The sequence below is a fragment of the Doryrhamphus excisus genome, chromosome 3, assembly GCF_030265055.1.
Source record: "Doryrhamphus excisus isolate RoL2022-K1 chromosome 3, RoL_Dexc_1.0, whole genome shotgun sequence".
In the NCBI taxonomy this organism is placed as follows: Eukaryota; Metazoa; Chordata; class Actinopteri; order Syngnathiformes; family Syngnathidae; genus Doryrhamphus; species Doryrhamphus excisus.
Genome location: NC_080468.1, coordinates 27,313,314 through 27,340,699, shown reverse-complemented (window position 1 = coordinate 27,340,699; position 27,386 = coordinate 27,313,314). Strand labels below are relative to the sequence as shown.

Genomic DNA, 27,386 nt, shown 5'->3' with positions numbered 1-27,386 from the left:
GATGTGTTTGTTAAACAAACCAATTGACGCTAGTATTACAACGCCTCACATAGCTAAGCAAACTAGACAATGTGGCAGGAAATGTGGTGTTAACAGAAAGCGCGCGTTGTTGTCATTTGCCCAAATTGTTTATGTCTTATTTTAGGTATTACGGTGCATAGCAAGCAATCGGGGCGACACGGCTCCACCCCTTCACGTGTCCTCACTGTTTGGAAATGAACTCAGGAGCAGGCAGTGTGCAACGTGATCAGCGAGCCCCGTGCTGCGGGCCCCGCCCCACTCATCCAATAGAACGGGCTTGGTGGCTGTTGTGGGCGTAGCTTACGGTGTCATGCCCACCAATGAGAGAGTCTGGCTCCACAGCCCATGTACCAGCACGTGTGTCCCTGCGTGTGCACTCCCCTGTCTAGTGTCTTGGGGGGGTGGCAATCGAAAAATGTCGAGTGAGAAGACACTGCTCTCAAGTCTTAGTCAATGCGATTGGAATAAATGACTCAGGGTTGAGATTTCTGGACACCTCGACGTGTAATACTAACTTCACTGATCTCATACAAGGGCAAAATAAAAGGTACGTTGTTTGTTTTTAAGTTATATACTCTTCTTTGTGACTTATAGCTAGCATGCTAGCATGGTACAAAAAAGCGCACCATTATACAGGCGGTATTCAATTCAAATAGGTTGTTATGTTTACAATATATCTCTATAGTCTATTACGTATCAAGACATTGTTTATTCAGAATAATTACAGAGTTATTACACGTGTGAATTCGTAGAGGTATTTGTATCTGTTGGGTGAATATGAATGTGCTGTGTTTACAAATTGCATGCCAACAATGCTGTGTTGTTGCAATATGCATACACCCGTTAAATGTTTACACACGTTTTTTTTTGTTATAATCTACCATGTTTTGTGTACTAACCTGCCAGACACTGGTTGCTTCCACTTCCAGTAGCTACAAAAACAACCACCAAATGGTGAATCTATTAACACAACGATACACAGGTTGATGTTAGTGTCTTGTTGATGGTGACAAGTGTACATTGAGTTGATACGGAGTCACTTGAGGCCCATTGCAACCTACAAACCGATATTCCCAAAGGCACCACACGAACCGTGATTAAAAACAGAACGCACTACTTTGCTTATTGGCTACCAACTATATGTACGTGTAAGCAGTATTTAACATCCTAAAATAAAACTACTCCATCAAGGATGACATCACTTGTTTGTTTTTAACATTTGTGTAATCACAAAATTGTTTGTTGCTCCCCAAGAGCAATGATTTTTTTACTTTTGGAAACTGGTAATGTGCCAAATTGTGCAAAGGTTTGTGACAGCGTTGTGAGTGTGGTGGTTAGACACACTTTCCTTCTTTATTTACAGTATACAGTGTGTTAAGTTCTGTAGCTGCACACGCTATGTCACACTAAAGTGATCCAATGTTCTTTTTTCAAGTGAGCAAATGATTCATACAATAGTTTCTATGGAGTTGGTCTGATTTCTTTATTATTATACCATCCAACCGTCCAGGCAACCTGCTTTTGAGTGGCCTCTATTTTGTCAATATTATGCTGAATAAATTTCTAACCCTTACTTATCTGGTCCACCAAGATGCCACAATTTATTACACCTCATGAGCAAAAGAGGCTGCAGTTCCAATGAAAAGTTGAGCCCTCATTCCGGGGCGTACCCCGCCCATATACAAATATATATCACCTTTATTCATTTTGACAGTTGTTCAAATATTATTTGAAATAGTAACACAAATAATCAGAAATAAGGGATGATAAAGTAATTAAACAATCACACAAAAGCGAAATAACTTCCTGCGTAGACTTTTATTTTGTCATGCCCATTTCCTCTATTCCGCCCTGCTGTGTCAACTTTACGGTCTGTTTAACGCTGGCAACTGCCTATTATTTCTTCAATTTCGCTGGCATGTGTTGCTCTACGTTGGATTGCTTTTGCCTCCTTGGACTTTTTGGAGGATAAAGCATTCAAGGGATACTTAGTAAACGTACGAGGTACTGTAGCTAGCTACAAGTGGAGACAGGACTTTCTCCTCAGATCAGGCTGAACATGTAGCTTTGGGGCCCCCTGTTGGCTTGGGAGACCTAGGCAGTCGGCCAGTTCGCCTGTTGCAAGACACGGCCCTCCATCCAGGCCACTCATGAATGCAAAAACTAAAGACTGCTTAAAGCCCAATTATTTTTGATGAATGAGGCCCGTTCTGCTATTTAAAATGTTTCAAAGTCAGGTTTGCTTGGATGCTTGTGAACACCGGGCTGTCACAATGATCGTAAATGTAATTAAATATACATAAATCGGAACTATCAGTACCTATATTACTACTATGGCTGAAAAGTCGCAGGACTCAAAATTAAGAATGTCATCATCAATGTAAGCGTTGTTTTAACTTCGACACATAAGACTCAAATACCTGGTTTTATTGTGACGTAATGTATGAAATGATCATAAAGAGACACGAGCATATCCCTGTCAGACACTGACCTGGGATCAGCTGACGTATGGCCTCGGCTAGACAAACGTGGGGGCGGTGACGAGAGGAACCAATGACAGGCAGGCGGCGCGCGGCGTGCTCTCCTATTGGCCCGGCGTTGGAGCCAATCAGGGACCGTTGATGCCTTGCGGTCAACACATCCATGCACACGTGCCAAGTGTACGAAGGAAAAAGAGCTTCATTTGCCGGGCGAGTGTTAGATTATCAACCAGTGGGTGTCATGGAGGTGCCGCGTTAAAAGATACACATTGATAGAAAACTGTGCAGGATGAAATATATATTTGCCGAGCTCACATGTACGTACACGGAGCCAAGCCGCATCCTCATGCAGCCTCACATCTGTACACTGCAGCAGGAAGTATGTCACTAGTCAAGTGTCATGTTGTGTTCTCCGCACAAGTGTCATGTGTTCTTTGCATGTGCTTGTGCCACATCGGTGATATAGACACGGTGAGTGTGTGTAAATTTTGACACGCTCACTCGGCAAGGAAAACCATGTCAGTGGGATGAAAAGACGAAGGTCCAGTTAATTTAGCATTATCCCAAAGTTTAATGCCAACAAATGAGCATTTCTACATTGCTATCTATTTACCATAATTCCCATTGAGACTTAACTGTTGTTGTGTACTTTATTTCCATTCATCTTACGTGCTTAACAAAGATACATTAAAGTATGTTACATGTTTGTGCAATTCAATATGTCTGGAAATGAGTCTGAAGAATCAGAGAATAAGAATCTTATTTAAATCCTCATCCTTATTTGTGTCTCAGCAACTACAGCTCATGCTGCTCACACAACAGATTACCAGTTTTTCTAGTAGTGTATCTTAAGTTGGCCACAATAAAAGGCCACTCCAAAATGTGCAGTGTAACTGTATTTATTGGTGCTGACATGTCAGGCAATAGTAGCCGTATACTGGCCTTGTAAGAGCAATGTCCAGGAATTGTGTACTGATCCTTGTACTCTAGTTAGGGTTAGGCTAGCACCAGCTACTGACTGGCATCAGAGCTACTTGAACTTATAATTGTTTGTCACGTTGTGTAGTTAAATATCAGGTCATCAATATCATCACTCTATGATGCAGTGCAATTCTACACCACTTGTCTGGATCCAAAATAATAAACTGTTCTCATGTTACAGTATAGGACATGTGTAAGCCTTATAAGGTGTATTTCCGGTGAATAATTTTAGTGGGTGGGTGTCATTTTTTCCTCACTGTCTTTTGGTCGACCCAGCTGTTCATGCACCTATGCTCTTGCTCAGTGAAGGCCTGGATGAGCCTAACCCAATCCGATTGCCCGGCGTTCAGGGATTGGGGTCCGCCTTGGCCTCGGGAAGTCCGCATGGATGACAGCTGGCCTCAACGCCCACTAACACCCTGCTTGAATATTTCCTGGCCGTAATTTCTGTTTTGCTCTGACCAGTCCAACTGTAGAGCATGCACTGTGGCGTGTGCATCATGCATCTGACCAAGCAGAATGATCATTAGCATTGGCGACAGGAACCTTCAGCAATGGTGAATGTGTTTCTCTTAGCCGCATCTTCATCTTATGGGGAAGTTATTTTGGTGGTGTGAGGTACATTTGTCACCAGAGCTTGTCATCCTCTTGTCAGGTCTAATGAGCGCTCTGAAACCTGTCAAGTCAGCCAAAACGGGTCGTTGCGTCACAACAGGAAGCGTGCGTGTGTCTGGTCCGTCAGTGCGGGGTCGTAGGTCAAACTGAACTGACCAAATTGTGTACCTAAAGCTTGAGTTGTTGGCCCGTGTGAGTGCATACATTTGGAAGGAGTGACGATCACTCTGTCGTCTTCCAGTTGCGTCTGTAGGCTTTATAGGATTATGAGGCGTTTCCCTTAACGAGGAAATAAATAGCACTAGACTTTCACTTGCGTAGGTGCTGTCCAGATATATACCTGTGGATACTATTCAGAAACAAACCAGTTTATTAGCGCTCCTGCAGATTATCTACTACAGATGATCTCTCCCCCTGCGTGTTTTGATTGTCCTCTGGGTTAAAGTGGACTGAGCTATGACGACTGACAAATGCCCGATTTAATTCACATGTCCACCTATTCTATATTGGGATGCATGCATACGTATTTGCTACTTTGAAATAAGAGCCTTGTGTTCTCTCGGGCTTTTTTAATTAAAGCAGTACAAAAGAAGCTTGCTCACTGCAACACTGTGTGATTATATCACAGCCACAGCATCTGATGATAAACACTTTATTTTCATCGCTGGGGTCCTTGGAAGACACCAGACATTGCTAATCTTTTCTTAATCATCTCCCCACTTAGTCTTTTCATTCTTTCTCCAATTCTCTGTTTTTCTCTCATCTTAGGTGGCCTTCACACTGCCAGCAACACATCTCAGGAGGCGAGAACAAACCAGATAGTTTTTCACACCCGGTCTCTCTCCTCCCATCTGTCTGAATGCTTGTGCCAAGGCTATCTCACCAACAGAAATTCATCTCATTTGAGTGACACTTTCCCATCCCAATTTTTACTGAAGAAACCATGATTTTCTCCCCATAGTTATAAATACAGGCAGCCATCACCATGATTCACATGTATGCACACAGTAGTCCCACCTAAGTTGAAGCCGTTCCACTTATTCTTCGGCTGACACCTTCATCAAGTGGTGCCAGCCTCATCCTACTCTAGTATGAGTTATGACATCTCTCAATCAGTGGCCAGCAGCAACACCCGGGGGCGAGTGTCAAGGGCTGCTGAAAAAGACGATGACCAGCAGCCTGAGTCCAAAGGGTTAAACGCTGCAAAAAGCACCAAAGCAGATGTCCCTGCTCCAGAGCAGGAAAACAGCGCCGGGGATGGCTCATATGCCAGCGGAGGGTCCTCATCCAGAGACCGTAGGGGGAACAACTCAGACGACATGGATGGGCTCTCCAGTGGTAACGACTCTGGCGAGAGGGAGAGCGAGGGCGGCACGGAAAGGGAGAGCGGCTCACGCGGGCGCCAGTCCACCCGTAGCTCTCACAGCTCGTCGAATGGCAAGGACTCCGGCATGATGCTGGAAACGACGGAGAGCCACAAAAGGTACGCTCAAAACTAAGCACAAGTCACACTTTCAGCTCTGAAGTTTGATTTTAACTGCTGCCCCCCTTACGCAGCTCCAACTCGCAGAGCCTGTCACCCCCCAGCGGCTCCCTGGCATACAGCCTGCTGTCCACCAGCTCCGAGCACGACCCGCCCTCCACCTCTGGCTGTAGTAGCAACCAGTCGGCGAGGGTCCAGACCCAGAAGGAGCTCATGAAGGCCATCAAGGAATTGAAGCTGCGCATGCCAGCCGAGCGCAAGTCTAAGGGCCACTCCAGCACTCTTAATGCACTCAAATATGCTCTGCAGTGTGTCAGACAAGTCCGAGGTGAGATTCAGATTCTCCAAGCTTCCTTTTACCTTCACCTCTCTTGCCAATGCTGATGTAAAGCATGTCCTATGTGCATGTATGCAGCCAACAAGGAGTACTACCACCAGTGGAGTGTGGAGGAGTGTCATGGTTGCAGCCTGGACTTGTCTGCCTTTACAATCGAGGAGCTTGACAACATCACTTCAGAATACACCCTCAAGAACACAGTATGTTTGTACCTCGTTTTTTCCTCTTTCTTCATCTCATCCACAGTACAGAAGAGGAGTCAAGTGTGTACTCATTCATTCTGCTACTCTCCTCCCAGGACACCTTCTCAATGGCAGTGTCCTTCCTATCGGGGAAGGTCGTGTATGTGTCACCCCAGGGATCATCTGTGCTGCGCTGCAAACCCGAGTGTCTCCAGGGCATGATGTTTTCCGAGCTTTTGGCTCCACAAGACGTCAGCACTTTCTACAGTGGTACAGCACCTTGCCGCCTACCCCTGTGGGCCTCCTGCATTGGATCTGGTGAGCTGAAACGCAACAGTACCATGACCTACTGCCCCTGTCAGGAACAATTAGGGACATGATCACTTGTTTGAACAGTTTGGTTTGACCCTCTCTTTGCTCCACTCAGCCTCTCCTGCTGTGGACTGCACTCAGGAGAAGTCCATGTTTTGTAGAATCAGCGCCAACCGGACGCATGGCAGCGAGATGCGCTATTATCCATTTCGCCTGACGCCCTACCAGCTCACCATTAGGGACTCGGATACTGCAGAGCCGCAGCCCTGTTGCCTGCTCATTGCAGAGAGGGTCCACTCTGGATACGAAGGTAGTAATGACCTTATCATTTACAAACACACAAGTCTGTTTGGAACAGTCACTGAGCACTAATCGTTGTTTGTAGAAGAAATGAAGGTGTGCTAAACAACACTCTTGACCGTGTTTTATTGTGACTGTGAGGTGTTGACAACGAATAGCACTAATCCAGCACTCACAGTTCTAGATTAATGGGGTTCATGGGAGTGGAAATGACTTGACATGCTCCTCTCATGCAACCCAGGTCTCACAGTCAATATGTTCCTACACACAGCTGTCCATTCATCTGGTGCATTTATGTATATGTATAAAACCTGATATTTACTAGTGTCTGAAACTTCTCCCCCTCTCTCTGTTATGCTCTCCCACCAGCACCTCGCATCCCCCCAGACAAGAGAATCTTCACCACTAGTCACACTCCCAGCTGCCTCTTCCAGGAAGTGGATGAGAGGTCAGTTTCTCAACTATCATGACCAGGTCATTCTCCTGAAAATGGGTAGCAAAACCGTGACACAGCAAGCAAAAATGTAAAAATATTCAAACAAATTTGCATATTAAAATTAAACATCACATGTATGTTTCAGTTGACAAAAACTTATTTTTTATAAATGCTTGATTTGCACTTTGCAATTTTTATGTGGGACTACCGTGTTCCAGACTGTGAGTACTGTGGTTCTCTCCACCTCCATGGACGCACAGCGTGTCTGACATTAATGCACCTTTCCATTGAGAGCACGCCGCTTCTGGCTTCAGCAACAGTTTGGCGGATATTTCATGTTCACAAAAAGTCCCGTGTGAAATGCCGTTGACGGATATTTTTGTCTTGCTGGGAATCACCAACTACAATAAATTCCACCTGAGCTTGTTTCGTAAACAGAGAAGCAGTGGTTGGGGAAGGGTGGGGGAAGCAGAGCTTGGGGGAGCATATTTCACCTACAGCCACGCCCATAAGGAAGCCCGCTCCTCTGTGACATGACAATAGAACAGTTTTACAACGCCCTCTGAAACCAAGCATTCAGAGCCATCCAAAACTTCTTTCAGGGCTCACTTCCAAAAGCGCAAACCTCATAATCTGAAACATTTACCATGAGAATACAACATTCTAACTACAATTATGATAATAATGAATAATGTGTGTCCAAAGGATGTTGACTAAAACGGGTTCCACTGTAGTGATGTTCTACAGTAATTCTATTTGTAACATACCGATGGATGACAGTTAATCTGATTTGCATGCAGGGCCGTGCCATTATTAGGCTATCTGCCGCAGGATTTGGTGGGAACACCGACTTTGCTCTACATCCACCCTGAGGATAGGCCCACCATGGTGGCCATACATGAGAAGAGTGAGTCTAAATTCATTTTTTATTAAATTTTAAATTTGCATGTATGTTTATTGTCTTTGTTGTCGGCGCACCCTCCAGTCTTTCAGTTTGCTGGGCAGCCGTTTGAGTACGCGCCACTGAGGATGTGCGCCCGCAATGGGGAATACTTAACCATCGACACCAGCTGGTCTTCATTTGTCAACCCTTGGAGCCGCAAGGTGGCCTTCGTCGTAGGGCGCCACAAAGTCAGAACGTAAGTGTGCTCCCTTCCAGCCTGACAGCGTTTCATGTGCCACGCTGCACAATGAATGACAACCTACCACTCTCTTCCAGGAGCCCGCTCAATGAGGATGTGTTTACACCATTGGAATGCGAGCCCCGCGTCACCACGCCTGACGTCGTGCAACTCAGCGAGCGGATCCACCGCCTTCTGGTGCAGCCGGTGCACAGCGGCGTTACGTCTCAGGGTTACAGCTCGCTGGGGTCTAGTGGGTCCCGGGGCTCGCGGCGCTCATACCCGCAGCACCTCAGTGCCTCGGCCGCCTCCTCCAGTGATAGCAATGGCCCTGCCATGGACGACGCTGCGGCAGCAGTTGCTTTACACAAGCCTGTGAGTCTGAATGGTTGCATGCTAGGGTGTCACTGTCATTATTGTGCCATTATTATGCCTTTGTGCTACAGCATATTGTATATCATAATGAGCTAACAATGTTTTTTTGTGCGCTGGTTGTTCCAGATGACCTTCCAGCAGATCTGCAAAGATGTTCACATGGTCAAGACTAACGGCCAGCAGGTTTTCATCGAGTCTCGTAATAGGCCACCACCCAGAAAAAATGCAAACACAGGTAATTAAATGTGAAAGACAAAATGATAGGAAATGTGAGCCACAGGTTGATTTGTTTTTGTTTTTTTTTGTTTTGTTTTAGCCAACACAAGCAGCCTCAGAGTCAGCAGCGGTGATCCAGTTCGTGGGCTCATTCCTGACGTGACCAAACCGCTCAAAGACCCGGTACCTGCACCGCTTGTGCAAAAAGAGCCCCCACCCGGGTACTCCTACCAGCAGATCAACTGTCTGGACAGCATCATAAGGTGCTAAAGAGGCTCCCGGTCTCTAGCTTTAGTGTGTGCCCATCCTTTGACTCATGTGGTAACAATGTTGACTCCATCTCCAGGTACTTGGAGAGCTGTAACATTCCTAATACGGTCAAAAGGAAGTGTGGCTCCTCCTCCTGTACGGCCTCTTCTGCATCTGATGAAGACAAACAGCAACAAGAAGTCGGCGGAAACGCTAAAGGTTGGCATTGTTGAATTCAAATGACATCAGTTTGACCTGCGGGGAAGTCATTTATCTCACATCTGTCACTTACTCTTTCAGGAGCGTCGGTGAGCCTGGTCGGCGAACCCCCACCTCTGCCCCCGCTGACGCTGGCCATGAAGGCGGAGAGCGTGGCCTCCATCACATCCCAGTGCAGCTTCAGCAGCACCATCGTACACGTTGGGGACAAAAAGCCCCCCGAGTCAGGTGGGAGTCATCAAATAAAGTCTGAAATTAATTTGAATCAAGTGTAGCTGATTTTTGTTGTCTTGTGGCCTGGCAGATATTGTGATGGAGGAGGCCCCTACCACTCCCACACATGCTCCTCCAAACCCCGCCCCAACTCCCCCCTGTAGTGGTGCCCCTCCCATCACTCCTCCTCCTCCCCCACCCCCCGCAGCCCTGCCCCTTCAAGCCACACAGCCGGCTCCGCCAGACAGGGACAGCCGCCGTGGTGGGGGCAGCACAGGGACAGCAGGCGGGGGCAGCCGCTTGGGTCTGACAAAGGAGGTGCTTTCGGCGCACACCCAGCAGGAGGAGCAGGCCTTCCTTGATCGATTCAAGGATCTCAGTAAGCTGCGTGTCTTCGATCAGACGGCTTCTTCAACTGTGCGCTGCCACACCACCGCCCCCAACCCTCTGTCACGAGGTAGCCCACTCATGTCACTCATCTCTTCTAGTGAAAATAACGTGTCACTAATTCCAACTCATTTTGTGTCAATCAGGGGTGCGTTGCTCTCGTGACTACCCGGCTGCAGGGGGAGGCTCCAGTCACAGACGCGGCCGTGGCGGTAAGCGACTCAAGCACCAGGAGTCCTCTGATCAGCACAGCTCCGTGGGTCCAAGTAGGATGCACCGAGACTACAGAAGCAACACGGCACCTGGGCCCCTAAACATGCCCCTTGGAGCTCCGACTAACTCCTCTTCTTGGCCATCTGTTTGCTCTCAGCCCAGCATTCCCCCCGGCCCATTTGCACCCGGCATGCTTCCGATCTACCCGGTCTACCCACCGCTCACTCAGCCCTTACCAGATGCATCACGTTTCCCCCCTACCCAGATGGTGCCCCCCATGATGGCATTTGTTCTCCCTAGCTATATGTTCCCTCAGATGGGCGCTCCCATGCCTCAGCAGGGCACCGCCCCCGTACCATTCCTCAATCAAAACTTTAACTATCCCGGCGCCGCCCCAGTTCCGGTCCCCTCAGTCATGTCAAACCCGGTGTCCATTCCCGGCACAGGAGCGCAGTCACGTAGCAGCACCCCCCAGTCCTACACGCAGACGCCTGCAGACCGCGATGGCGCAGAGTCCCCGCTCTTCCAGTCTCGGTGCTCCTCTCCACTCAACTTGTTGCAGCTGGAAGAGTCGCCTAGCAATCGGTTAGAGGTTGCCACTGCATTGGCGGCCGCTCAGCAAGCCACGCCCTCTGTGCAGGCGGGCACGGCCGCAGGGCAGACCTCAGCCAGCAAGAGGAGCTCTGATGACAACAGCAAGGAGAATGAGAACGTAAGTACACAGATGACGACTCAATAAACATTTAACCGAATGACAAACATTCACAGTCACTGGTTTCCATTGTAGGGGGAAGCTAACGAGTCCAACAACGACGCCATGTCGACTTCCAGCGACCTGCTGGACTTGCTGCTGCAGGAAGACTCCCGCTCGGGTACCGGCTCAGCTGCCTCTGGATCAGGGTCTTCAGGGTCTGGCTCTGGGTCAAACGGCTGCTGCTCCTCTGGAACCAGCGGCACCAGTTAGTGGATTACCAATACCATTGCTTCTTTTCACACTTTTCCCAACTTCCTAACTTTCAATTTGGTGTCCATGCAGGCAGCAGTCAGGGAAGCCACACCAGCAAGTATTTTGGCAGCATCGACTCATTAGAGAACGACAATGCCCGCAAGCAGCCGGCAAGTGGTGGCAGCGGAAGCACTGGAGGCGATGGCGGCGAAGAGCAGTTCATCAAGTGTGTCCTGCAGGACCCCATTTGGCTGCTGATGGCCAACACAGATGACAAGATCATGATGACCTACCAGCTGCCCATCAGGTATATCACCGAGCGTTCGCTCTGGTCGTATGTAAGGATGAAGCTCCAATCGGTTCCTTGCGTTACAGAGATGTGGACACGGTGCTGCGTGAGGATCGCGAGGCCTTGAGGAACATGCAGAAGCACCAACCTCGTTTCACAGAGGAACAGAAGACAGAGCTCAGCCAGGTGCACCCGTGGGTGCGCACAGGTCGTCTGCCTCGAGCTGTCAACATCTCTGTGAGTGAGCTACACCCCACATGACCTTTAAGAGGCCTGGCCAAGCTCAAATGACACGCCTTTTTTTCTTCCATCTTTTAGGGCTGCACCGGCTGCAGGTCTCCTACATCGGCGCATCCCGCTCCTCCCTTCGATGTGGAGCTCCATGAGATGGAGCTGTGCGCTGTGCTCAAAACTCAAGAAGAAGGCACCACGAAGGTTAAGAAAAGCACATCAAAGGCGGCCATGGAGGGACATCACCCTGAAGAGGAGGAGGAGGAGGAAGAGGAGCCAGAGGTGGAGGAGGAGAAGAACGAGGAAGGGGGCAAAACACAAGAGAGCAACCAAACAGTGACAGCAGATGAGCCAGTGGAGGACAACACTCAGCCTGACTGAGTCACAAAGTCAGCGGCCAAAGGGTTAAAACTAAAAAAACACTTATAATGTGCACCTTCCCAAAGTGCACATCCAGTGATATCACTACACATCCTGGGATGGTGCATGCTGATAGGACAGCTGCTATGTTACATCACTAACATTGACGCCATCGACAATGCAGGATGTTCACACCATTTTTTTTTATCCTCTTCCTTCGCTCTTGGCTTGTATTTATTTGAGGACAACAAGGGAGGACAGCGTACCTCCCAAAAAATGATGGATGTGCTTCACCACAGTGTCCTGCTTGTTCTTCACCCTGACATCAACACGCTAAAAATGTACTGTGAAAGACCAGGCTAACTTTATTTTGTAAAAAAAAATATATATATATGTTTATAGTTTTATACATGCAAGGATGGCACAGTTAAAGAGAGAGCATTCGATTCCGTCACGGTGGTGAGGTGGTTCTTTGAGATTCGCTTTTCCCGCTCTGTCCCCTCCCTGTGGCGCTGTCGTGGTTATGTGATATCCTGCTTCGCGGCGTCGGTGGTGTCTGCAAATGTTTAATATTTTTGTCAAATTCTTTGTATAAAAAAATGTCATTAAAGTTATTTGAAAGGACTTTAAACATGATGCATGTTTGCCTTCTTTGTCTTTTTTTAGCTGTACCACACTTAAGTTATCTTGCAGGCTATTTTTTCGGTATGGTGCAGATACAAACAAGTGTCTAGGGCCACTGCTGTGCTCGCTGCAAACCGTCCATTCCACTGTGGTTTCTAGCAGAGAGGTCACCGCAGCTTAAAAAAGACAAAAGGAATGCCCTGTTTGGTCGAAGCAGCAAAGTCCATTGCACCATGACAGCAAAGTCAGTAAAACACAAGTGCGAGTAGCAAAAAAGAGCAAACTTGGACCTTACACATTAGTGTCTGCGTTCATCCTCAGCATTGACAGCCACTGGGGGGCCTCAGTCCCTGACTGGTAAAGGCCTGAATGTTTCACAGCACCTTATAGATGCTGAACAGCCAGCTAATGAAAGCCTGGTTTGTAGTTGTGGTAAAGTAGCAATCCTAAACACACACACATACACACACACACACACACACACACTCATCCAACAGTGGCACTCTGTCCACCAGTACACACACACCTGAGGACCTTTTTTTTCCCCATATGCACCATCACAGCTGCAGTGTATACTGTACATGACGCGCCAACATCCTCCTCTTCCTCTCCGCCCTCTTCCCCTCGTCCCTCCCGCTTTCTTCCTCTCCTCGCCACCGTCTTCCCAAATCTCAGCAGACAGGCGGGATGGAGGGCAGAGCATTGATCGTGGGGTGTCTTCTTGTGAGTTTTGCACTGGGATGGACGGTGGCCCAGAGTCAGACCAACTATACCAGGTGAGGTCCACACATGTCCGTCCCATGTGACTGAGACGCTTTTTTTTTTCTACACATCCTGCATGTGCTTATGTGGCAGCTTGGCTTTCAAACCCACATCTATGCAGGTCAACTCTGAGTGTGTGTGTGTATGTGTGTGTGTGCATTTTCGCTCTGTGGGTTGTGTTAAAATAAATTGAAGGCTGCAGTAATGTGGTTGGCTTATCTTGTAAAAAAACAAAGAAAGGCATTTTACTGTAAACTAAATGTGTGATATTTTTCACCTGAAGCTTTTGCAGTACATTACAACAACATTACTTTAGTAATATGCTGCTTTATCGTTTATTTACTCCAAATTGCATGATTTATTTCAATGAACGCTTGTTTTTTTTTTTGAATGAAGTTTTTGAATGAAGTAAAAGAAAAATGTTGCCTGGTTGTTGGAGGTGAAAAACAATGGTCAGTTATTGAGCATCAATTGTAGTAGGGAGGGCAAGGTGAGGAGCAGTGAGTAACAGAAGGAAAATGGAAGTGAAAATGGGGGAGCACGTGAGCGGTGTTGGAGATTAACAAAGTATATATCTCTCTATCGTTCTAATGATATGACCCATCAATAAAGGTAGACTGATATTCTCTGTAGGAGTTTTCATAGTTTAGCCTACCACATCAACTCAAAGCACCCAGTCTCAAGTGTAGCCACACATAGAATTTGCAGCGAAGATCCGCTTTGTAAACGTGAAGCCGCGTGTCCAATGCCTCATGACATCATGCAAGGCACCGTGCAGGACTACAGTGATGACCAAAATAAGCCAGATGTCAATTTACTTTCTCCTACATTACACTCTTCTACACTGTATGCAACAGGCCCCGCCTCCACCCACTAAGACAAAGATACTGTATGGCTGTGATAAGGGCTCATTCCGTTATGCCGTTGTTTAATTTTGAAAAACGGGCCAAGTTAGTGCAACCAATGCGCAGAGTGATTCCTTTTCCTGCCTCTTGAGGAAAACAGACACATATTCACAAGGCAAAATTATCCAGTTTACTTTAATTTACTGTGTGATTAATTCATTACTTTAATATTGTCAACAGGCCTAGTGACAACCCTCTTAATCAAGCAAGATACCCAATTAACCCTTTAAATACATTTCTGCTAGTTACTTAGAGCATTAGTAACTAACCAGGATTACCAGTGTCTGTAAATGTTGGTGCTCAGCCAAATGTAAATGGAATGGCTCAGTGATGAAGGGTTCAGACAAATGCAAACCTTTACACTACAACGTCATCTGGAGCTCTTCCAAGTCAGTATTGGTCTGATAACATGACAAAACATTTTCATTCATTCATTCATTTTCTACCGTCTTCGGGTGAGAGGCGGGGTACAGGCGGGGGGACTGTTGGCCAGCCAATCACAGGGCGCATATAGATAAACAACCATTCACACTCACATTCATACCTATGGACAATTTGGAGTCGCCAATTAACCTAGCATGTTTTTGGAATGCGAGAGCAAACCCACACATGCGCGGGGAGAACATGCAAACTCCACACAGAGAGGTGGAATTGAACTCGGGTCTCCGAGCTGTGAGGCCTGTGCGCTAACCACTTTTTCACCGTTCAGCTATGACAAAACATTCATTCATTTTCTACCGCTTTTCCTCACGAGGGTCGCGGGGGGTGCTGGAGCCTATCCCAGCTGTCTTCGGGCGAGAGGCGGGGTACACCCTGGACTGGTCGCCAGCCAATCACAGGGCACATATAGACAAACAACCATTCACACTCACATTCATACCTATGGACAATTTGGAGTTGCCAATTAACCTAGCATGTTTTTGGAATGTGGGAGGAAACCGGAGTACCCGGAGAAAACCCACGCATGCACGGGGAGAACATGCAAACTCCACACAGAGATGGCCGAGGGTGGAATTGAACTTGGGTCTCCTAGCTGTGAGGCCTGTGCGCTAATCACTCGTCCGCCATGCAGCTATAAAACATAAAACTTTTAAATAAAAATACATCGACTCAACAAGGATGTAAACTTCTCTTTTTCCGTAACTTAGCTTACTCTGATCAGCCAATCAGAGGACGGGAAAATGCTGATTATACTGTGAGCCACCTCACTGGCTGTGAGACGAATCTGGAATCTGACTGGTTAAAGAAACAAACCCTTTGCTTACACAGTTTACATGACATCTGCCAGCACTCCTGATTCTGAAGGCCCTGGGCAGATTAGTTTGCTACTGCAGTTCTGAAGCTGAAATAGGACCGAAAAATGATGTGAAATGTACACGTACTGGAAGCAGGGCAGCCAAGAGACACTATTCACACAACGTACAGTAGTTTGGTAGTTTTTAGGTCAGCAGAGAATGCATTGCTGGCCCTGACTGCCCAGCACTACGAGCAGTAACACAAATGTAGCAAAATGTTGACAAAATAAACATAGAGAGAATCACAAATAGCGATCTCATCACACTAATATCCACCCGACACTGATACGACTATTGATATCATTGCTATCAATATTTGGATCGAGTGTGAAAGGAGGACTTCAAAGGCAACAAAACCAGCACAGCAGAGCAAATAAATGTGAGTAACAATAACAGCATGTGCGTAAAATTAAAACCAATTCAAGAGGCAGGTCTGGGAGTCAATGAGCATCTTTCAGTGGCTTTTCTGTAAAGTGTAGCTGCAGTCGTTTTGCTATGAAAATATCAAACTAGGAAAGGGGCTAAATTCCTGCACAGGGAACAGAAGCAGACTGTGCCACCGTGGTTTGCAGCTACAGTGCATGTAAACGTTTGCAGGCGCCCTGCCTCTAAACGCTCTGTATTTGATGTGGCCTGCAATGCGTTTGACTGCGGCTGTGCAAATGTTTCCGCCAGGCCCGTCTTCAAATGTGGAGGTCATTTGGTGGAGGATTCTGGCATCGTGGCCAGCGAGGGCTTCCCCAGTCCGTACAAAAGCAACACTAAATGCACCTGGTACATCACGGTGAGTTACATTTTGGCTCAGTTTCTTTTTGATTTCTCTTGTTGTAATATATTGTGTATGTTAAAATCAATCCAGTGTAGGTCAACACCCATCCAGTGTGGGTGAACGAAAATACATTTCTGGGGATCACAATAGATGAAAATATGAGCTGGAAACCTCATATTACAAATATACAACATAAGGTGGCCAGAAATATTTCAGTATTGAACAAAGCAAAACTTGTTCTCAATCAGAAATCACTACACACTCTTTATTGCTCTCTGGTTCTACCATATCTTACTTATTGTGTGGAAATATGGGGTAATAACTATAAAAGCAATCTTCACTCACTAAATGTACTGCAAAAAAGGTCAGGATAATTCACATGGGTGAATAATAAAATAATAAAAGGATAATTCACAATGCTGCCTACAGAGAACATCTCCTTATTTCTAAAATCACAAATACGTAAACTTGCTGATATAGTTAATTTTCAAACAGCTAAAATAATGCATAAGGCTAAAAATAACAAATTACCTAAAAATGTCATCCAATACTTCTCTACAAGAGAGGAGAAATATGATCTCAGGGAAGAACTAAATATGAAACACTTATATGCTAGGACTACGTTAAAAAGCCATAGCATTTCAGTATGTGGAATCAAACTATGGAATGGATTGAGTAAGGAAATCAAACAATGCACAACGATGAGCCAATTCAAGAAACAATACAAGCAGTTGATGTTTGCTAAATACAAGGATGAAGAGTCTTGAACCAGTCATGATGTGCTATATTTATCACTATATTGACACTTACTATGGTACCCATTATGTCATTGGATGGTCATATCACCTCGTACTTTGGTACTAAGTGCATTATTAAAAAACAAACAAACAAAAAAAAACACCTTAAACTGTATGATGGAAAGCAGGAAGTGAACAAATGTAACAGTTACTGATTGTAAAAGTACCAGATGGAGGGGTAGGATTTAATAAGCTTTGCTTCTTCCTACTCCCTTTGGACATGTGGAACTGTGAACTGATTATGTGATGCACTCAATTGTAATCTGATGCATGTTCAAATGAAATAAAACCATTACCATTACCATTACCATTACCATTACATATGCTAAGATATAAGCTATGTAAACAAAACAAAACACAATAGATTTGTATTATATGTGACACAGTACAGTATCTAATATATGTCATATCTCTGTATATAATTAATCCATTATATGTTTTTAATATGCGGGGGGGGGGTAATAAAAGCAAGGCGCAGCCCCCCCATGGCCACACTAGTATCTTGTTTTTACAATTGATGTTATACCAACTACTATACATTTTTTTTTTATCCATCCATTTTCTATGCCGCTTATCCTCACTAGGTATGCTGGAGCCAATCACAGGGCACATATAGACAAACAACCATTCACACTCACATTCATACCTATGGACAATTTGGAGTGGCCAATTAACCTAGCATGTTTTTGGAATGTGGGAGGAAACCGGAGTACCCGGATCTTCCTATTATCTTCCTAGTATCATCAAAGTTAATTTTGTACATCTTTTCTTGGTCCATCAAGGTTCCAGAAGGTCATGTGGTCATGCTGTCCTTCCGCCTCTTTGACTTGGAGGCTGAGCCCACCTGTCGCTATGACTACCTGGACATCTACAACGGACACACACGCTTGGTGCAGAAGCTGGGTCGCTTCTGCGGCACGTTCCGGCCCGGAGCGCTCATCTCCACCTCTAACACCATGATGCTTGACATGGTGTCAGATGAGGCTACAGCGGGAAGAGGTTTTCTTGCGTACTTCAGGGCCGGGAAGCCTCACGTTGAAGGTACAGTACCATGTCAAGTACCAGTACCAATTTTATTGACAGTTTTTGCTTACAGGTATTTGTGCCGTCTTTCTGCAGAGAACCAGTTTTGCGGAGGACGCTTGACCAAATCCCAGGGTTCTGTCCAGACACCCAATTGGCCCAACTCCAACTACCCAGCAGGCATCAGCTGTTCCTGGTACATCTCGGTGGAGCCAGGCAATGTGAGCAGACACAGCCATGAAGCTACTTATACAAGCTAAAAATTAGAGTTCTTTTGGAGTAGGCATGAACATACCTTCCGAGAGGCGGCCATTTAATGTCCTGAAAGAGATCATTATGAGTGCAGGCTCGTGTCTGCCAAGAGATTGAGAAATAAGGAAGCAAGGCCGAGGGTGCCGGTAAATGCGCTTCTCTGTGTTACAGGAAAGAAATTGATCATTTTATTATTTACTGCAATGACTCCAAGTGTTGGGTTACTTTAAAAAAGTAATTAGTTATAGTTACTGGGTACTTAAAAAAAAGGTAACTGAGTTACTAAATGAGTTACTCCACTACAAAAGTAACTATTTACCAGTAAAAGTAACTATTCCCCCCCTCCCCCTTGTCTTCTCCCTAGAGTCCTCCTCACTCGCCATCTCCCACTATGCTATCGTACTTTAGACGTGCTCTAAACCCCCGCCCACCCAAGTTCTCTGATTGGCTGAAAACGCAATCTTACTAAACCTTAGCAAATCCTACCCCTCCATCTGGTACTTTTACAATCAGTAACTGTTACATTTGTTCACTTCCTGCTTTCCAATCCAATCCACTTTATTTATATAGCACATTTTATAAACAGAGTTTCCAAAGTGCTGCACAGACTAGTAAAAATAAAAAGTAATAATCCAAAACTAAAAGATCATTTAAGAAATAAAATAGTAAAATAGATATTAAAATATTAAAAACAAGAAACAAAGCAATAAAAGTATATAAAAAATAAAACCAATTACAATAAAAAAGAAGAACTAAAAGACACAGGACTATACGACTCACTCCGAGTTAAAAGCCAGAGAATAAAAGTGGGTTTTAAGACGAGACTTAAAGCTTTCAATGTTGGGGGCCTTTTTTACTTGGGAGGGGAGAGAGTTCCATAGTTTGCTTATGTGGTTATCTCACCCCCTCCCTTGTCACCCTGCAACACTGTCACTTGCGCTGCAAATTAGTAATGAAGTCGGTGATATATTTTTAGGCGGCTTCAGTAACGTGCAGTAATGGGGTGTCGAAAATGGTAACGGCGTTATGCTGACAGTAAAAGTAATTAGTTAGATTACCCGTTACTGAAAAAAGTTTATTCCCATCACTGGTGATTCCCAAACACTGCGCTGTGGCATATTAGTGTGCCGCAGGAAATTCCCCAATTTCACTGACTGGTGAGAAAATAATAATTTGCTCCAAATACTAGCTATATATATATATATATATATACACAGCTATACTAAATACTAGCTAGTTCATCTATCTCTGCCAGCAATGTATATTGACAGGCAGGGCAGTTAAATGTTCTTCCACTAGATCCAGGAGGTATACAACTAAGCTCGAATGTAAAATATGTGCTCAGTAGAGATTAGAAAATACAATTTTTTTGCATATCACATTTTTTGTTCCGGGGCGGCACGGCGGTCAAGTGGTTAGCGCGCAGACCTCACAGCTAGGAGACCAGGGTTCAATTCCACCCTCGGCCATCTCTGTGTGGAGTTTGCATGTTCTCCCCGTGCATGCGTGGGTTTTCTCCGGGTACTCCGGTTTCCTCCCACATTCCAAAAACATGCTAGGTTAATTGGCGACTCCAAATTGTCCATAGGTATGAATGTGAGTGTGAATGGTTGTTTGTCTATATGTGCCCTGTGATTAGCTGGCGACCAGTCCAGGGTGTACCCCGCCTCTCGCCCCAAGACAGCTGGGATAGGCTCCAGCATCCCCGCGACCCTCGTGAGGGAAAAGCGGTAGAAAATGAATGAATGAATGAATTTTCTGTTCCATCTTCGCTGCAGGCGATTGAGCTGAAATTTGAGAAGCTGGACCTAGAACCAGACACATACTGTCGCTATGACTACGTAGCGCTCTTCAACGGCGGAGAGAGGGATGACTCAAGGAGGATCGGGAAGTTCTGTGGTGACAGGACACCAGGGTGAGATGATAGCGTGGGATCAATGTGTCTTAAAACAAGCAATCATCTCTAAATGTCTTCCTTAGGACTGTGGTGACCAATGGGAATCAGCTCCTGGTCCAGTTTGTTTCCGACCTCAGCGTGACATCAGATGGCTTTATGGCGCACTATAACAGCGTGCCCCGCGGCTCCCGGACTCCCACCGCCGGGGGCGACTTCATCCACCGATCCGAGACCCCCACCACGACACGTAAACCCGCCGTGAGGCCGACCAAGCCCGTCAAAACGACACCCAAACCAAAGCCTGCCGTTCAGCCTAAAGTCACTCCGAAACCAGCAGCAAAAAAACCTGTGGTGAAGATCCCGTTGAAGCCTCCGCCGCGCAAACCTACCACCAAGCCCTCCAAACCCACCAAACCCACCAAGCCCACCAAACCCACGCCAAAAGCACCAGTGAAGAAGCCTTCTCCCAAACCTGCAGCTAAACCGACGGCCAAGCCCAAACTTATCAAGCCCAGCGTCAAACCGACACGCAAACCCACACCCAAGACAAAACCCAGTCCCAAACCATCCATCAAACCAGTCATCAAACCAACCAAACCCACATATAAAATCAAAGCCAAACCAACCATCAAATCCAAAGTGTCGCCTAAACCAGGCGTCATCAAGAAGCCCGCTGTCATCAAGAAACGTGAGTTCAACCAAACTTCTCCGTCAGTTGTTGGCATGAGTGTTAATTTTGGGGTTTTATTTGCAGCTTTGCCGCTGAACCCCGCGTGCACGCAACCCTGCAAGAGGACGGGAACGCTGCAGTCCAGTTTCTGTCCCAACGACTTTGGTGAGTCACTTTGAACCCTGACAATGAACATGTTCCCATCAGGGGTGTCCAAACTTCTCCCATTCAGTGCCACATCATAAAAAATACAAAAAATTGGCCCATGTAGATATGCTGAGTAATTCTAGAGTCGTCCCTCACTACATGGTTGTCTCATCAATAAATGGTTGCTATTTCGTGGTTGAATATGGTCCATTATTAGGAAACCAAAATGCATATTTAAGCAAACTTAAACAAAAAATTAAGCAATTTCTACACATACAAATGGAAAAATGAAAGAAAATACAAATATAAGGCATTCAAAAGACGTGATATTATTATATAATGTGATACTATTGTCTGTGACTTATTGTGTACGCCTCTAAGAAGCGGGGCTCAGGAAGTGAAGCTAATATAGTTGACTGTTAGCTGAGTGCTAGCAGCAGGTTAAGAGGGTAGAGAGTGGCTGACAGCAGCTCCTGTGTTGTGTAGTACTCTACAATGGTTGCTAGGTGTCAGTAACGTTACATTGATGACAATAGCCACCAGGAAGTATGCTCTCCATGCTATTTGTTTAATATTGTCTGTTATTATGTTTACTAAATTGAGTAATACAAGTGTAAAAGTGAATACGGGGGTTATGTATTTCATGTCTACGGGGCTCTAATGTTAAAAATTCTATTCTGATGGTCATAAACAGGTTTTCTATGCTCTAAATACAAAAAATATTTATTTATAAGATAAGATGAGATATGCCTTTATTCGTCCCTCAGTGGGGAAATTTGCATTGCACAGCAGCAAGAGTACAGAATCAGTTAAGCAGTACAAAATACACAATATAGAAAAATAAACAATATAAACAACCCAAGTATTAACAAAATCAACAGTTTTTCCCAGAGTTATATACAATACAGTATGTAGATAATATGAAACGAGATGAGATATATGACCAGTCTATACACTGAGATCTTGCTAGTGAGTTAATATGTAATATTAATATTACTGTTATTATTAATGTTGAATCTTACTTCGTAGTCGGGTTTATGACCAATTAACCGCCATGAACAAGAAACGACTGTATACAGTATTTTCATTGTCAGCTTAGCTCAGCTTCTTCCTATTCCCTTTTGAACATTGTGTTCCTTAACTTGTTCCTAACTTGTTGCGCATGTGTAAAGCAAATAACCCATAATCCTAACTAACTGCCATACCGACGGTTGTTGTATTCTCCTTCATAGTTATTACAGGAAAGATTACAGCCATAACCCCCGGTTTAAGAGGTTCCGCCACAGTGGAGGTGGCTGTCATCAAGGCGTATAAGACTGGAAAACTGAACATCACCAAACCAGGCCCAGCCGCCACCGTCAAACTGACCTCAACCTGCAAGAGATGCCCAGGGCTGACCAAAGGTACGACAACAAGCGTTGTCTTCCCTTATTTGTTGAGTAGTAGGACATAAGTTGGAAACTGGGTTAGCATCCGCCCCGGTTTTTCGATTAGCATCAACCTATGTTTTTATGGTAATGGTAATGGTTTTATTTCATTTGAACATGCATCAGATTACAATTGAGTGCATCACATAATCAGTTCACAGTTCCACATGTCCAAAAGGAGTAGGAAGAGGCAAAGCTTATTAAATCCTACCCCTCCATCTGGTACTTTTACAATCAGTAACTGTTACATTTGTTCACTTCCTGCTTTCCATAATACAGTTTGAGGTTTTTTTTTTGTTTGTTTTTTTTAATAATGCACCTCGTACGGTGATATGACCATCCAATGACATAATGTGTACCATAGTAAGTGTCAATATAGTGATATGTATAGCACATCATGACTGGTTCAAGACTCTTCATCCTTGTATTTAGCAAACATCAACTGCTTGTATTGTTTCTTGAATTGGCTCATCGTTGTGCATTGTTTGATTTCCTTACTCAATCCATTCCATAGTTTGATTCCACATACTGAAATGCTATGGCTTTTTAACGTAGTCCTAGCATATAAGTGTTTCACATTTAGTTCTTCCCTGAGATCATATTTCTCCTCTCTTGTAGAGAAGTATTGGATGACATTTTTAGGTAATTGATTATTTTTAGCCTTATGCATTATTTTAGCTGTTTGAAAATTAACTATATCAGCAAGTTTAAGTATTTGTGATTTTAGAAATAAGTTAGTATTAGTTAGTATGTTCTCTGTAGGCGGCATTGTGAATTATCCTTACTTTTTTGCAGTCCTTTTTTAAAACATCGTTGCTAACAAAATGGCAACTGGACACGAAAGTCAACTAAAGTACATAACTCGTCTTTGATTTCATCCCAAAAATAGTAACACAAAACATGTTTTTATAGTTTTATATAACAATTCTAAATGCATAAAAAACAGTTACAGTTACCTTCATTGAAGACATGGCTGTTCCCAAAGACACGATGTGTAGGTGAAACATCACACATATGTACAACATCTCCCCGTTTTGTTGAGTGCAACAGTGTTTCCCGCCTTCATTATTAAATGCTGCTATGGCAACTTTCTTTGTCTCTATGTTGAGTTATTGAGTAGAGAAACACTGATTGAATTCAAGAAATAACTCATGGCAGTGTGCTTGATCTTGCTACCACATCGTCTTTGGGAACAGTCACATCAAGATTCAGTTCTTCTTTGAGGGTAAAAGTAAACAAAAATGTTTATTTGTCATCATTTCTATGTATTTATAGGCATTCTGAATATTTTTCTGCAAGCAAAACTAATTGTAAAAGTATAAAAACATGTATTGTGTTGACATTTTGGCTTTCTGGAACGGATTAATTGGATTTACATTAGTTCATATGGGAATAATTGATTCGGATAGCGTCTGTTTTGGTTAGTGTTAGACCTTCTGAAACGGATTAAAGCTTTGTTTGGCTAGCTGGTGCCGATTTTGGCCAGTGTACTGATATCAGTCTTATCTACCTCCACAAAGGTCTGAAAGTCAGACACTGTTCTCTTCTGCCAGACTGATCGGTGAACAGCCAGAAAATTGCAGTCAGTGCACCCCTAATATTTAGCCATCCGTGTCGTCCTCAGGTCAAAACTACGTGCTGATGGGAAAGGTGGACGCACAGGGCAAAGGCGCCCTGACCCCATCCAGCTTCACCCTCCTCTACAAGCCCGTACACGCCAAAGCGCTCGCCACCCTGTCACGCAAAGCATGCTGACATCACTGGGACAGCTCCAAACAGCCAATATAACATGATATAATATACTATCCAGCAAGATGCTTGTTTCTATACCTTCAAGAAATAATAATAAAGCATACATTGTGAGTGTATTTTTTTATTTTCTATGTAAATTATGTTTATTCTGTGACTGGAAAAAATAATGTACAATCAATAAAGAACTGTATGTGATGTGTTTGGTGATGAGCAGCATACTGTACTTTAAATGGGATAGAGGGGCATCTAGTGGCCTGTAAGCGCTACTGCAAGACCAGAACAGCTTTTGTTATAGGCAGTGGCAGAGCAAGACATTTTCCACTGGGGTGGCCAAGGTGAGACCATCACTCACATAGGGGTCATGAAATGTCTCCACACGTTATTGGGGGCACAGCATATTATGATAGTCTTTTTGTGTAATTGTCTTTTTAGAATGTGCCAAAGGACAATAATACAAATGTGCTATAGTTATTTAAAATGCCAAAAATAACAAATATCTTTTTGGTATATGTTTGAACAACTCCACCTGTGTTGCATCTTAGCATGACCTGACATTATTTCGACCATTTCCTGTTGTGGGGTCTTTTGTGACCTTTGTGACCTTGAATGAGTTGTCGTTGCGCTCTGAAGGTAATTCCTGGTAAGGTTCACCACTGCTCCATGTTTTCCCCATTTGCTCTCACTGTGGTTTGCTGGAGTCCCAAAGCTTTAGAAATGGCTTTATGACCCATTATTTCGACGCTTTCCTGTTGTGGGGTCTTTTGTGACCTCTTGAATGAGTTGTCGTTGCGCTCTGAAGGTAATTCCTGGTAAGGTACACCACTGCTCCATGTTTTCCCCATTTGCTCTCACTGTGGTTTGCTGGAGTCCCAAAGCTTTAGAAATGGCTTTAGAGACTAATATTTAAATTAAAAAAGAAATCAGGAAGGGGTCAAACCCGTTTTACACCACTGCAGCTAACAAAGGGCTGCCGCTAGTGTTCCATATTGTTACTGCTCCACAAAGCTTATTTCAAGGAGTTTATATAGCAACCATGATGTCATGATGCTTTATCAGCATGCTCCATCTTAGCTGAAAGCTCCTCTAGATATAGTCATCAGGGTCCGCCTGGCCGCACAGGTAAAGAAACAGCAGCACGAGGAAGCCGATGACCACTACTAGACCCACCAGGATGTAGACTAGCGTGGTGGTCCAGAAGGCAAACAGGTAGAGTGTCTTGTCACAGTATGACTCCAGACTTGTCACGTTCTTGTAGTAGTCGGGCTCATAAATGGAGTAGATCCATACATTACCTGAAGAAGACAGATGTCAAGTACGCCTTGGAAGATGTCAAGAAGGTCCTGACAGTGAGTCACTCACCAGCGATGAACCAGGAGATGAGGAACAACGCTGTCAGCGAGTTCCATCCCAGGCAGAACCGGTAGAGAGGGTTCGGGGGCCCGTCTTCGGGTTGCCGTGCACAGGGCAGGCATATAAGCAGCACAAGCATTGTGAAGAAGACACCCACCACGATCAGGTAGATGGGGATGAGGTGTTGGCGGGGGCAGTCGTCTAGGTGTGCCGCACCTGTCGGCAGCATCATAACACTTCATGGAGGTGCGTTTCGAGGGAAATGAGGCTTGGCAGCGTGACTCACCGATGCTGATCTGAGCGATGGGGATGATGCAAAACAGCACCTTTACGGCCACTGCGGCATAAATGAGATGTTCATCACTCTGATGTGAGCTTTGTTTGTAATTGGGCACCAATTAAGGGGTCTCACCTAGGACGGGCGTCGACGGTTGGGGAGCATTGCGGATGAAGCGCATGGGGCCTGTGTTGGACATGGTGATGACTGCACCTACAACATAAAACACTACAGTACAGTAGAGCCATGCTTGTCGTCATTAACGTCAGAGCCTATCCCAGGGGTAGATGCCCCAGAAAAGGCCCAAAAAAGGTACGTTTTTATTTATGTCTGTTAAACACTTGGACATTAAACCGGTTGCCTGTCATTTCTTCAGTGTTGTCCCATGAATGCCCCCCAGGTTTGGGGGGTTACTGTACATAGTGGAACATGTTTGGACACCCCTGGCTTAAGGAAAGCAGGCATGGCGGCAGCGCAGTGATTTGCACAAATGGAAGCGGTTGGACGGCATTCCCAGCAAATCCAGTTTGTCTTACAATACAGGTATGGATCCTAGTGTGAGGCGTTCAGGAGCGTCAAGGCTCCATGTTAATAATAATAATAATAGTAATCTACAGGTGCACTGCGGTGGGAAGGTTTACGCTTGTATTTCATCACATCATATACTTTGATGACATTATTTCAAGTGCTATTTTATATTCTTAAGTATTATATATATTATTGTTATTCATGTAGTGTGCTCTTTCTGCGCCAGGTAAACAGCTTTAAACTAAAGTAGCAACTAAATAAGCAATGTGCTATACAACAGGATACATTTATTTAGTTAAAAACGTTTTTTAAAAAGGATGAAAAGTGAATGAAAAGAAAGCAGGTCGTCCACCATAATTGTTATGAGGAAAAACAGTGATGAAAATGTCAGTACTACGTCACACGTAAACAACAGCACCAACTTCCGGGTTCTAACGTAAACACGCAGACATTCGGTTCGCACGTCGGTGGGTTTGCTCTTACCTGAGCTCGAGCTCTCATCGACCTCCTGCAGACTTTTGGCGTGGGACCTCACTTCACCAGGCGTGGCAGGCAGGTGATGACGTCAGCACGCACGAGCGCGGGCAGGAACTCCTGATGATCAATCGTGAAAATAACAATTCACATTTTTACACTCACATTAATTGCAATTCATTGAATCATTTTGTCAATTGTAAAAAAAAAAAAAACTTGTTTACTCGAATTATTTGAATGATTACGTATTCACACACAGAATAAATTACTTTGTTTAAGTTAAAAAGTAAATAATCACTAATGTCCAAACACTTCCTTTGTGTAGGAGCGAGAAACTTCAAGCCCAATAAGACAAACCAGCTCCTCGTCTTTCAGAATAACACTATTTTCCTTACATTAGGGCATTTCTGCTAAAAATGAGGCTGAGATGAGAACCTCAAATGTGTTCTGAGCTGTAGAAGAGCAAGCGTT

General features: G+C 44.8%; 3 protein-coding genes across 5 annotated transcripts; 2 read left to right on the top strand and 1 right to left on the bottom strand.

The window, feature by feature from the left end:
• The first annotated feature begins 391 nt into the window (after positions 1–391).
• Positions 392–12,602, top strand: per1b (period circadian clock 1b). Its single transcript, XM_058068932.1, has 20 exons — positions 392–568; positions 4,866–5,580; positions 5,655–5,908; positions 5,996–6,117; positions 6,216–6,417; positions 6,527–6,721; positions 7,081–7,159; positions 7,948–8,054; positions 8,133–8,286; positions 8,367–8,643; positions 8,770–8,878; positions 8,960–9,122; positions 9,206–9,327; positions 9,409–9,555; positions 9,632–9,997; positions 10,074–10,852; positions 10,928–11,099; positions 11,177–11,393; positions 11,462–11,612; positions 11,694–12,602. Exons 2-20 carry the CDS (start codon positions 5,189–5,191, stop codon positions 11,985–11,987), a joined length of 4,302 nt encoding a protein of 1,433 aa, XP_057924915.1. The 5' UTR covers positions 392–568; positions 4,866–5,188; the 3' UTR covers positions 11,988–12,602.
• Positions 12,603–13,132: 530 nt separating this feature from the next.
• pcolceb (procollagen C-endopeptidase enhancer b) lies at positions 13,133–24,462 on the top strand. Its single transcript, XM_058068958.1, has 9 exons — positions 13,133–13,366; positions 16,228–16,336; positions 17,901–18,159; positions 18,238–18,362; positions 20,172–20,308; positions 20,374–20,978; positions 21,045–21,125; positions 22,340–22,510; positions 24,159–24,462. Exons 1-9 carry the CDS (start codon positions 13,278–13,280, stop codon positions 24,287–24,289), a joined length of 1,707 nt encoding a protein of 568 aa, XP_057924941.1. The 5' UTR covers positions 13,133–13,277; the 3' UTR covers positions 24,290–24,462.
• LOC131126439 (transmembrane protein 272-like) lies at positions 22,962–26,981 on the bottom strand. 3 transcript variants are annotated; one of them, XR_009129156.1, is made up of 6 exons: positions 26,925–26,981; positions 26,049–26,126; positions 25,923–25,973; positions 25,646–25,852; positions 25,055–25,578; positions 22,962–24,878 (listed from the first exon to the last, which is right to left on the bottom strand). XR_009129156.1 is itself a non-coding variant. In XM_058068970.1 (5 exons), exons 2-5 carry the CDS (start codon positions 26,110–26,112, stop codon positions 25,370–25,372), a joined length of 531 nt encoding a protein of 176 aa, XP_057924953.1. In that variant the 5' UTR covers positions 26,113–26,126; positions 26,925–26,981; the 3' UTR covers positions 22,962–25,369. The 3 variants fall into 3 exon arrangements, 2 of the variants coding, with proteins under 2 accessions (XP_057924953.1, XP_057924954.1); XM_058068970.1 differs by having other exon boundaries at positions 22,962–25,578; XM_058068971.1 differs by having other exon boundaries at positions 22,962–25,578; positions 26,049–26,141; positions 26,925–26,976.
• Between the last annotated feature and the right edge of the window lie 405 nt (positions 26,982–27,386).

Excerpts from the sequence above, each read along its gene's own strand:
- per1b (XM_058068932.1), top strand. The coding sequence starts at position 5,189 with ATGAGTTATGACATCTCTCAATCAGTGGCCAGCAGCAACACCCGGGGG. Across the intron at positions 5,581-5,654 it reads ACGACGGAGAGCCACAAAAG|CTCCAACTCGCAGAGCCTGT; the intron begins GTACGCTCAAAA and ends CCCCTTACGCAG. Across the intron at positions 8,879-8,959 it reads CAGAAAAAATGCAAACACAG|CCAACACAAGCAGCCTCAGA; the intron begins GTAATTAAATGT and ends GTTTTGTTTTAG.
- pcolceb (XM_058068958.1), top strand. The coding sequence starts at position 13,278 with ATGGAGGGCAGAGCATTGATCGTGGGGTGTCTTCTTGTGAGTTTTGCA. Across the intron at positions 20,309-20,373 it reads TGTGGTGACAGGACACCAGG|GACTGTGGTGACCAATGGGA; the intron begins GTGAGATGATAG and ends TGTCTTCCTTAG. Across the intron at positions 21,126-22,339 it reads TTTCTGTCCCAACGACTTTG|TTATTACAGGAAAGATTACA; the intron begins GTGAGTCACTTT and ends TCTCCTTCATAG.
- LOC131126439 (XM_058068970.1), bottom strand. The coding sequence starts at position 26,112 with ATGTCCAACACAGGCCCCATGCGCTTCATCCGCAATGCTCCCCAACCG. Across the intron at positions 25,974-26,048 it reads ACCGTCGACGCCCGTCCTAG|TGGCCGTAAAGGTGCTGTTT; the intron begins GTGAGACCCCTT and ends TTTATGCCGCAG. Across the intron at positions 25,579-25,645 it reads CATCTCCTGGTTCATCGCTG|GTAATGTATGGATCTACTCC; the intron begins GTGAGTGACTCA and ends TGTCTTCTTCAG.